Genomic DNA, 10842 nt, shown 5'->3' on the forward strand with positions numbered 1-10842 from the left:
CTTACCTTTCCAGCCTGCCGTGCCCGGCACCCACGCCTGGAAAGCAAACAGGGATGGAAAGCCACGGTGCAGCCCCACGCCGCTGCCCCCAGCCCGTCACGCGTCCTGCGGCCGTGGGTGAGGCTCTGCCTGGGTGGCAGAGGCAGGTTTTCTTGCAATTGGGAATTAATCCTTACCTGGAGGATAGCGATGGCTAAGAGGCAGGCGTCTGGTGGCACCGGCAGACTTGTGCCTGGTTTTTTGTGGCAGGCCTTTCCCCTGGTTTACTGCAGAGCGTAGAGGAGCAAAGTCGAAGGACCGATTGCTCGTGGTCTAATTTATCGCCCGTGGAAAGGCCACAAGATAAGTCTGTCCTGGCTCCTCCGAGCATCAAACCGGAGAGAGCTCCGCGTCCTTTCTTCACCCACTACCCTGCACAGACCTGGCAGCACACAGAACCAGGAAATTAAGGTGGTTAACTCATGGTTGGCTTTTAGGCAGTGACACCCAGGTCTCCAGGGGTGATACGCCACCATATCACCACAGTGGAAGATGCGATTTACATTCAATTTGCTAAGTAACGTATGGTTTCGATAAGTTTCTGGAGCTATGGACACCATAAGAGCACCATGATTGAGGAAATACATTGAATTTTGTGTCGGGAAAGAATCCCTACTAGCGAACCAGGATCAACATTAACAAATTCCACATGCCTCTCTCAGCTCTCCTAGACAAAAAAAAAAAAGTAAGCGTAAAAGAGGGGAAATTTGGAGTTCTGACAGATGCAAATCTTTGGTTCTTGGAAGCACAGTTCGGAAAATTATTTTTAGATGAAATTTCTTGTCAAGGGCAGCTGCAAGCCTGAAGTGTTTGGATGTACTTTTAAAAGTTTCATTTCTCATAATCCCTTAAATACTGTAAATAACCCTTACTTCAGAGAAAAGAGGCCTTTCGAAATGCATTTTCTGCTTTTCTAGTTTTAGGGGATTTTTGTAGCAACAGAAATGACCCAGCAACTGGATCTACATGGGGCAGGCACAGGCTCTGTGCCGATACCGCTGATATCAATGGGTCCTAACACAGCGCAAGTTTTCCTTGCCCAGAATCCAAGACCTGGCCTCTGTCTGCTCAGGCAAGTTCATTACATGGCAAAAGTGTTACAGCTCACTTAAAAATTTACTACTTGATGTTACTTGTTACAAGAAGAGGTAAAAACAAACGTGCTTTCCAAGCAAATGGCAGAAGTTTGGCTATTAAGCATTGCATCAACTTGTGTAACTTCACCCAAAACTTTTTTCAACAGACTCAGAAGAAACACCCCCGCGTAACCCCCCCAAAGCCTTCTATCCCCACATCTCCTATGACAGGCGCTTTAGGAGAGGGACAGCTCATTGCAGGTGGCCCAAGCTATGTACGTGCTGCCTCTCCGATGTGTGGGTACCATGTCATCCATATGCAGCTGTTACCTTGTCTTTTTCTCACCACTAATTTGGGTTCCTGTCTTCCACCCTGACGTCAGCTTTCATGAAATTTGCAGAGCATAATTATCTGCCTCTCCTTAAAATCGGAGTGAAAGTGGAAAATGGATTCAGACTACATCAGGAAAGGAACTGACATAAAGACAAAAGCAGTCATATAGGACTCATTTCCTTAAAAACAGGCAAGAAAATATTTCCTATTATGCAACTGCTGTTGATTTGTTACCAAGGCTCGTATTTCAATTGAAGTGATTTTCACAGAGCAAAAAAGAAAACAGGTAAAATTAGATTTGTCAATGTTTCTTTTATTCACTCTGCACTGGGTGTTCCCCCTTTGCGGTACAGCGTAGCTACAGAGCTTGGCATCTGTCACTCCTCAGGACACAAACACAGAGCCATGCCGTTTCCCAACTACACATCCCACCCAATGGGATAAAAATACTACTTCTCTTGTGTGTTGAGACAATTGTTCTCGTCTCATCACTGAATATATGGACTGCAAACCTGTCACAAATGTTCTACACAGTAGAGAAAAATTCATTAAATTCCTCAGTACGTCCAAAACCAGCACAAAGACATTCCATCATTTTCATTTCTTGTCCTTTTAAATAAGTGGTGATGAGTCATGGACTCAAGATCATTTCCTTGAATCCAGATGGCACAACTTCACCACACTTGGCAACTTCGGATCACTTCCCGTAGAGCTTGTATTCCTTCCATGGTCTTGTCCTTTAAAGCCATGGCGAGAAGAACAGGCTTGTTCCCAGCTTCCTGAGAGACAAACGCCACCAGGTTTTTGGCACAAACGTGGACGATGGGCTGAAAAGCAAAGGTATACAGATGTATACTCTTACAGCTGGGAGAGCCCTCCCACACGAGTCAGGAGAGGAAGAGTCCTGCAATGACATGGAGTGCGTCGAGAACCTGTCAATACTGGCCTTGGACTAAGCGTGCAGTTTGCTGAGCAGTTCCAACATGACTGGGAACAGACACGCAGTTTGGCTGGTCAGCAAAGCCAAGCCACAGTACAGGGAACTTTAGAAAGCACTTTCTCAACTAGCTTACAAGTTAGCCGTGAGTGACAGCCACCCAAACCACCCTGAAACGACTTAATGGAGCTGAGCTTGAATCAGGTTTTGCACTGGTTTGGAAAACTTGGAAAGTCAGTACGGAGAATCTTTCCTTCTGCTAATCCTCCCACCCAAACTATGCCACCAAATATCAAATTATATGAAATGCCACTAATCAAAATGCCTCTATTTCCATCATAGCCAGATTTCTGAAGAAGTCTCCAAGTACAATTTTCTTTTAAAAACTTGCTGCTGAAGAAGGTATGTTCTGCTGACAAGCTCTGGAAAAAAACTGGTATTTTTGCAATTCCTAGAGACCCCAAATATACAGAGTATTTGCACGCCATGTGTAAAAGACATGTTGTTTTTAATAGAATAAGGAAAACCAGAAATAAGTAGCGAGGCTGAAGTAGGGAAGAAAAGGGATATAATCTTCTTAATGAGGTTTCTTTAACAAGTACATCCAGCTTGGTTTTATTTACACCTACAGCTATGTATTTATCAAAAGGATGAGTTTGCTTGATTTTAGCTACCAGTGTGGTTTGGAAGTGTGCATCATCCCAAACGGGGATGTTAACAGCAACAAGCAGGAAGGCAGCAAACTAGTGAAAGCCTTTTCTTACAGTTTAGATCAATTAACTTGGTAAAATGATTTTAAAATACTATGTAACAAAGTAAACAAAGGCACTTCGCATTTCCAAATAAAACACAAAACCAGCTTGGGGCTGGAGGTGGTCAGAATTAGCAGGTATCACACCAGGGAAAGCAAAGCATCTCCCACCCAGAGAAGAAAGGCTATTGCTGAAGAATGAGAACTCCATAAGGGGAAGCCACAGACAGAATCAGGAACTTACGTTGCTGGAGTTTTTATAGTTAAGGTAAGCAAGTAGTATTTGATAGCTCCAACCCTGATGGAAAACCTCATAATCTTGTAGCTCTGTAACTTTCTGTTTTAATGCTTGACTAGTTGACACCTTGTGAAATACATTTTCTTCTGCTTTCTCTCCAGCTTTGTAAAATGGTCGATAAAAACTCATTTTGTTGAAGCAAAACAAATTAAACTCTATCACGGGTAGGTGCTGGCAGGCATGCTTGGGAGAGGGCAACTAAAGTCCATTATGGGGCTGGCATAGATTGGGGGGGTGGGGACAAGAAAAGGGACTTGAAAACAAACGTACTGAAACAGAAACCCAAAAAAGGTTATCAAAGGCTGCATGTTTGATCTTGCAACCCTTAAATCAACAGGAGCTTTATTAAACTTTCCATAAACACGGGGAAGCTGTAGGATGCAAAATAACAGACTCCCCAAACCACTCAGGGTTAGTTAAACTTGTGGTGTTATGTCAAAGAGCAGATGAGCACGCATACTTTCGTGATGAACCCCTCTTGATTTTTAAATTAATCTTACCACCGTGCAAACACCGCTTAACTGCTGTGATTCATCAACTCCCCGGCAACTCGCACAGCCCCACCTACAACATTTCCCCCTTTTCCTTGCACTGTGTGTCCGCTCTCACCTCATCCTTGCCCAGCAGCACCTTGGTGGTGAGCGAGGGCCTGCCCACGTTGTCGCCGATCGTGTTGGGGTCCACGTAGACGATGGTCCCCATCTTGCCGTACTGTGTGACCACCACGAGGACGGAGTTGGAGAACGCCGTGCACACCACCTCCGTCGGGACCCCGTGCACCACCTCCTCTCGCTGCTTGGACGTCACGATGGGACTCGCTTCCATCGCTGCGGAAAAAGAACAATGGAACAACAATAAAACAGTATTAGATTAAGAACAATGACCATGGGCTATAAAAAGCCTGAATCATCGCTCTTCACTTGAAACATGCAGGTTAAGGCGATTTCGGAGCACAGAAGCATCCGGAGGTGCGTGTCTGTGCAGGAGCAGCGGTCAGCACCCCACGGCCCTGCCTGGGAGGGGGAATTCAACCGCCCTGCAGCAACGGCCCGCGCCCCCGGCCCGAACCGGCTGCCCTGTGCGGGGTTCCGTGCTAGCCACGGTTTAACAGCGATCGCACCTACGGAGCAGGCCCGCCCCGAGCCCGACCCCCCGTGCCGTGCCGTGCCGTGCCGTGCCCTCCCGCGCAGCCTCCCGGTCGCTGGCACCGCGGGGTTGACCCCGAGCCCCGCTCTCCCCCTCCGAGCCCCGCTCTCCCCCCGCGGCCCCCGCCGCCCCTACCCGCGCCGGGCCCCGCCGCTCTCCGCCCAGGCCCGCCCGCCGCGGCGGAAGCGGTGCCTTTCCCCTCCCTCCGCCGGCCGGCGGCGCGGGCCGATGATGGCGGCGGGCGGCCATGCCCTCCCCTCCCCTCAGCGCCGCCATTACCCGCGCTCGCGCCCCGGCAGCCGGCAGGCGCCATCCCCAGCCCCCGCCGCTCTCCTCAGGGGCATCGCTGGCCCCGGGGCTGGGCTCCTTCCCCGGACCGGCCTCCTCGGCCGGTGTCTGCCTGTTTTACACCGGCTCCCATCGGGGGGGTGTGTGTGGGAATGTCACACGGCGGTTACCCCACCCGTGGCCGTGAGGGAGTGGCGTGTGCCCCCCAGGCCCGTGAGGGGCCGTGGTGAACCTGCGGGCTGGACGGAGGCTGCTAATTTTGCTCTTTTTTTCCTTCCCCCCCCCCCCAGCATTTCCACATGGGACATGAGGGCTCACACCCACTGGGTGTTGTTGGGCCACACTTAAAGCCCCCGAGCGTGCTTTGCCATCAAAATAAGGCTGGGTTTGGGCCATCGGGGCAGCCTTGCCCTCTGCCTTGCCCTCCCTGTCACAAACAGGCCACCCAGCCTCGTCCTTCCCTGCCAATGGGACAAGCGGCAGCGTGTTCGGCACTGAAATACTCCATGCGTGGTCCAGGTGCTTCATGAGCGAAGCACGGGGCTTGAGTGAGCGATGGCAGCTGCCCCACAGTGCTGTAAGGGGAGATGGGGACATCTGTGAGAGGAGCGCAAGAAGAAATGTTTATGTCCCATGAGCAATACGTGCAATACATTACTTGCTGTTAATTGCATACAGTTAATTCAGTGCTGTTGTTTTTCTTCTTTGAAATACCAGTACTCATGAGCAATAACTTTGTGTGCTAAGTTATACAAAGCTCTGAACATTGGGATTTCTCAGAGGTGTGCAACCTTAACAGACTTCTGCAATTGGTGCATCTAAAATATGCTCCAAACCTTCGTTTCTACGTGTTAGCTCTCCTTTACTGTCGTTTCCACTGCCCGCTTTTGTGTGCTGCCTCAATAGCAACTTGAGTTCTGGATTATCCATTCGTGTAACCTCTCTTAAGAACCTCCTGATTTTTTTTTTTTTTTTTTGGTATTAAAAGCTTTAACAAAACTTGACTACAGGAAGAGCATGTAAACTTTGTGCTGAGAATCCTTTAAGACACCATTAGAGAGCAGCAGAGGTCCACGGAAAAGCTTTTAATTCAGCAGGTTATTCTTGTGGTTAATTCAGAGAGGCTTGATACCTCTTCGGCACTCCTTGCAACCTGGCAAATAGTCTGTTTTCTAGCACTGTGAAAAACCAACATTTCTCTTTCTTGCTTACCACAATCACTCGAGGCTTTGCCTGTTTGACGGAGATAATAGCAGCTCTTGTCAAGTAAAGCCTCCTGACTCATAAAGAAGTTTATTCCTGCACTGCCTTCTCCACAGAATAATTTTACTTCAGGAAACAGAAAGGACCAGATTCTTCCTGCCATCCTTGCAAGTCTCCATTTTATTTTTTACATGACAGGAGGACAAAGAGAGTCCACTCTAGCTCAGGTTAACATGGAAACACCATACTTCACTGTTTCGCGTTAGTTTGGGAGGAAAGAGTTATCTTTAATAGTTTCAATCAATTAGATATCTCATTTTGGCATGGAGCTGAGGTGGGATATAGCACACTCAAGAAGCAGACAGCAGGAGGTAACTGGCCACCGAATCTTCATCACTGAAAGTAAATACATTAAAAAAAATGAACTAAGGAGAAGGCTCCTATTGTCCATGTGACTGAGGCAGAGGATGGATATTTGAGAATACACACTGTGGCAGATAAGGGGACCTTTCCCGAGGGGTTTGTCTGCCTGCCTGCCACCTGCTTTCCAACATTTTCTGGCTGAGAAGGACACGTATCCATACTTATACTCCTGTTATCTATAGCACTTTTCTTCCAAAGTTCCCTAATCACATTGCAAACATTATTGCATTTAGCTTCATAAACTCTCTTTTGGCATAACAGATTGTTAATATACCCCATTTTACGGCCAGGGGAAATAAAGAATCAAGACAGCAGTTCAGATTCGGCTGGAGATTCTGCAGGATTTCAGGATCCCTTCTTCCACTCCCATGCACTTACTGCTGAAGAAACATGAGTCGTGCGTGTCAGTATCTCAGTTACCAGAGAAAATCAATGACTGTGCAGCCCCATACTTTGACAAGAAAAACTACCCATAATATTGCAGCTTTATACCTTTATTATTATTTATTTGAGCATTTTTTTACTACTCTTCTTTTTAAACTGCTTAAGTACCTGTGTGTGTGTAGACTAGAAGGAGGCTGCTTTTTATAATAATCTTTGCATTTATCTGAACTGATTTTATAGAGCAAATGCATGATTTCCATAGAGCGTCAGAAACGTTTCCCACTTCTCTTGAAAACTAGGCACATAGTGTTTCAGGACATCCATTAATAATCCCTGCTCCTGGGAGCGCCTAGCTATCAAAGTGCTGGGTTGGTTTATTAGTTTACAGGTTATTACTTCTCTAGTTTAGATTTCTCTCTTGTATCTTTTATGATGCAGAATATAGACTGTGAGCTGGAACCTCAGGTGCAGCTGGGCTCTGGGCTGCGCAGCTGAGGAGAGAGGAAAGGAATTAGTTTGCTCCCCGATGCGGGAGATGCTTGGGAATTATTCTGACCCTTGTTATAAATCAGGTACGTGAAGCAGAGCTGCCTTTAAGTACATTCCTCTGGCCAGACAGTATCAGAGTGCTCCTCTTCCCCTTATTACTGTCACAGCAAGGTTGGGGGGATGTGGGTGGTGCGGGGTTGTGTGAGCACTCTCTCCATGGGGCCGTTGTGTGAAAGGGGTAGGAGGGATGGCAGAAATCCACCTCCTGGTGCTTTCAAGCCATTCCCACTGCATTTAAATTGTCTGGCAGCATTCAGAAAATACTGCTGAATTGTGGCCCCTGGGGAAGTGGGTAGAGGAGTGCACCTGAGGCTGTTCTCAAAGACTGGCTTTAGCCCCAGAAGTCGGGTCTCCCCGGCTGTCTCTCTCTGCAGTCAGTGGAAAGAGGCTTTGTCACTGCTTGGTGCAAAGTGGAAACACAGCTTTGAACCTGGCTACCCCCAGTCAGGGGTTAAGCCTGCTGTGGCTGAAGTCGTCTGGTTTACCTCCTGGTTTCTAGATCTCAGCCTGACATAGTTATGGGCCTGCCAAACATGACCAAAACCCAACGGCTTCTGCACATGGACAGAAACGGGGCATCAGGTTTGCAGCGAGGCCTGAGGTTAAAGTGTGAGCAGCTGAGGAGTTCAGACGTGTCCAGGATTAGGTGATAGCTGAACAGCATTCTCAGAGTTAAAGCTCTGAGGCTCTCATTTTATGTGCTCATATTTTGAAGGAAGGTGAGGGGATTCTGGCTCTTCTGTGCATTGATCCCTTTTCGGTGCTCCCTAGGATGCGTAGTATTATTCCTTATTCTGAGAGACAAGTCTAAGAGGTTTGCTTTGTGCTTAAGTTGTCCACATGGCTCTTATTGCATGGGACAACTCTTATTTCATTCGTTGCATGAGTAAGAGGAAGGCTAAGCCAATCAATCAGGAATTGCAGAACCACTCTAAGCTATTTAGTTGTTGATTAAACCTTTTTTTTTTTTCCCCAGTGTAGAATTCAGCCAGAAAAAACAGAGTCCTTTAAGAAACAATAAACATAAAGCTCAAAACCAAATTGTTCCCTTTCTGCATGAGCTGCACACAGCTGCACATCTGAAATGGAAATGCTGGATGTCTTTACATGCCTGAGACTGTCAGGTCATGCTATTGTTTTGTTTTCTTGCATTTGCAACTTAGTAAGGAAACAATATGGGAATGTTCATTAACGTTTGTGTAAATGTAACTGCCCACATATGAGCACTAGCATATTTTCTTGTGAAGCTCAGCATACAGGGTAGGATTTAAAAACATGGCAGTAAGCCAGCATGCTCTGGCTGAGCCTGGAAACATCTAGGTAGCAATTTGACTGGAGCTCCTTGGAAATTTTTTTTTTAGTCAGATTTAGCAACCTATAAATAGAGAAGTACTCCAGCCCTTGTAGGACTTTGTTGTGCTGTGTCATTTGTGTTTTCTGAGCTCCTGTGCAGGCTGGAGAAGGAGGACTTCAGATCCATGGGGCTGGGATGAGAAAGGAGCTCCCTTGGTGCTGGGGGAGAGTTTCAGAATGGGGCTACTGTTGAGATTTCAGAGCCTGGCAAAAGTGAGGCAAGTCACACCTACAGATGGACGTTGCTGAAAATGCTTTCTTGGGTGCTTGATCTGGAACAGCAGTTTTCATATATTCAGTACCTTTAAAACCAGCAGATCCTACATTTCCTTGCAAAAAAACCCTCAGAAATTATTTCAGCAGCCACTGAAATGAAAATGACATTCTTGGAATGTATGAAATACATCTCCAGAATAGCTCCAGACTACCTAAGAGAGCTATGGGGAGCCCCAGCTACCTAAAAGAGTCAGGATTACATCATGCAGTCAACCTGGTGCTGTCTAATGATAATTTTATCCCTGATATTTATCATGAGATAACAGCTGGCTGTGCTGGACACTGGCTGGCTGTAGTGTAGCCAGGGGGTGTGGAGCAGACAGAGTCATCATGAGGCCAGATTGAGTTTGAGTACTGTTTACATAATTTTCATTTGTCAAATAACAACCCTACATACATCATGACCATGACAGCGCCTGTGGATGGTGTCATCCATCAGCAGATCCACCCTGCGAACAGCAGAAGCTTTGCATTACTGGATTGTCTGAAGAAATTATTTCTATGTATCAGTAAAGACAGTGGTAATTGCCATGAAGCTCACTATAGTTTCTGCAGGAGTTTTTCAGCTGCTTGTGGTGGTCTGTCAGATGAAAGACAGCATGCAAATGGAGTGGGTCGTAAAAATAATTGTAGCATAGCTTCTAAGAACAAAACTCATACCACTCTGTTCCTAAGAAGTGCGAAAGTACAGAAAATAACAACATGGCTCTTGCAGAAGCAACAAGAGAATGTCAGAGTATTAGTATGATACTAGTAATATAGTCAGTTGTATAAATCACTTAATTGTGACAGCAAATTAAATAGTGTTGTTGTCTAGAATTCACCCATAGTTAAAATGATACATCTTGATGAGACAAATGCCTTGTGTGCTGCCAGTAATAAATTAGCTCCTCTTTCAAGTGAGAAAACAATTAAAAACTTGGTTGAAAAGGGCATATTTTCTTTGTGGCCACTGATCCCTCAAACTCTGGAAATAATAAAGTGTTTCTAATAGTTGTTCATTATCACACAGTTGAAAGAGGAAAAATCTATTGTCTTATTATGTTCAAGACAGTTATGAAATTGCATTGGGAATATTTGAAAATGTAAGAAGCATATAACCAAATGGCTTCAACTTTGACGATGTATCATCATTTGCAGTTCATAATGCTGCTGTTAACTTTGGGAGCTATCAGTCAGTGCACACAGTGGAAAATGAAAATAAATATTTACTTTTTGATTATATACTGCATAAATAACAGCAAAGTATGCAGCAGACAGGTCATGATTTGATTTTGAGGGTTGTGTAACAAAACTTTCAGAATTACAGGAGGTATTTGTTTTGCAAAACTTATGTGGAAACATTGAGACATTTCCCAACAAAGGGGGCAACTCTGTGCCTTGCAAATGAAACAATAACAAAATGATTTCTTGGTATTATGAATTACTCTTGAATATTAGGTGAAGATTGGTCCCATCTGCTTTTTAAGTTCTTTATAGGTGTTGAAGATGGAGATGGTGGAAATGCCTGATGTCTGAATGCTTCCTCTTTCACAGTACATTCAATTTTTTTGCCATCTAGTCAAAATTAAAATCCTCTCTGGTGCTGAAGCTTAGCACATAAAACATTAATTATGCTGTAGATCACAATAACAAATCAAAGTCAGACCTGCATAAAGACATGCCATGACAAGGCAAAAGAATGTGGGCAGATGCCCTTCAGTGGGATGGAGAGGCTCTCAGATCTCAGTCTTCATCTACCTACACTAACCCAATTCACTTGCTGTCTCTGAAAAAGTGTGAAAT

At 45.7% G+C, this 10842-nt stretch overlaps 1 protein-coding gene across 7 annotated transcripts; it reads right to left on the minus strand.

The window, feature by feature from the left end:
• Window positions 1-1741: 1741 nt before the first annotated feature.
• On the minus strand, window positions 1742-5041 carry PSMG3 (proteasome assembly chaperone 3). Of its 7 annotated transcripts, none has more exons than XM_068423452.1 (3): window positions 4861-5041; window positions 4045-4262; window positions 1742-2276 (listed from the first exon to the last, which is right to left on the minus strand). In XM_068423452.1, the coding sequence occupies exons 1-3, from the start codon at window positions 4892-4894 to the stop codon at window positions 2124-2126; spliced, it is 405 nt and encodes a 134-aa protein (XP_068279553.1). In that variant the 5' UTR covers window positions 4895-5041; the 3' UTR covers window positions 1742-2123. The 7 variants fall into 7 exon arrangements, with proteins under 7 accessions (XP_068279553.1, XP_068279554.1, XP_068279557.1 ...); XM_068423453.1 differs by lacking the exon at window positions 4861-5041 and adding an exon at window positions 4717-4787; XM_068423456.1 differs by lacking the exon at window positions 4861-5041 and adding an exon at window positions 4599-4673.
• Between the last annotated feature and the right edge of the window lie 5801 nt (window positions 5042-10842).

This window comes from Nyctibius grandis, chromosome Z (assembly GCF_013368605.1).
Source record: "Nyctibius grandis isolate bNycGra1 chromosome Z, bNycGra1.pri, whole genome shotgun sequence".
Lineage (NCBI taxonomy): Eukaryota > Metazoa > Chordata > Aves > Nyctibiiformes > Nyctibiidae > Nyctibius > Nyctibius grandis.

What these genes read in the sequence shown, in the direction of transcription:
- PSMG3 (XM_068423452.1), bottom strand. Translation starts at nt 4,894, where the DNA reads ATGGCGCCTGCCGGCTGCCGGGGCGCGAGCGCGG. An exon ending in CTGCCGGGGCGCGAGCGCGG is followed by an intron (nt 4,263 to 4,860) that starts GTAATGGCGGCG and finishes CTTTTTCCGCAG; the next exon opens with CGATGGAAGCGAGTCCCATC. An exon ending in TGCTGCTGGGCAAGGATGAG is followed by an intron (nt 2,277 to 4,044) that starts GTGAGAGCGGAC and finishes TTTGCTTTTCAG; the next exon opens with CCCATCGTCCACGTTTGTGC.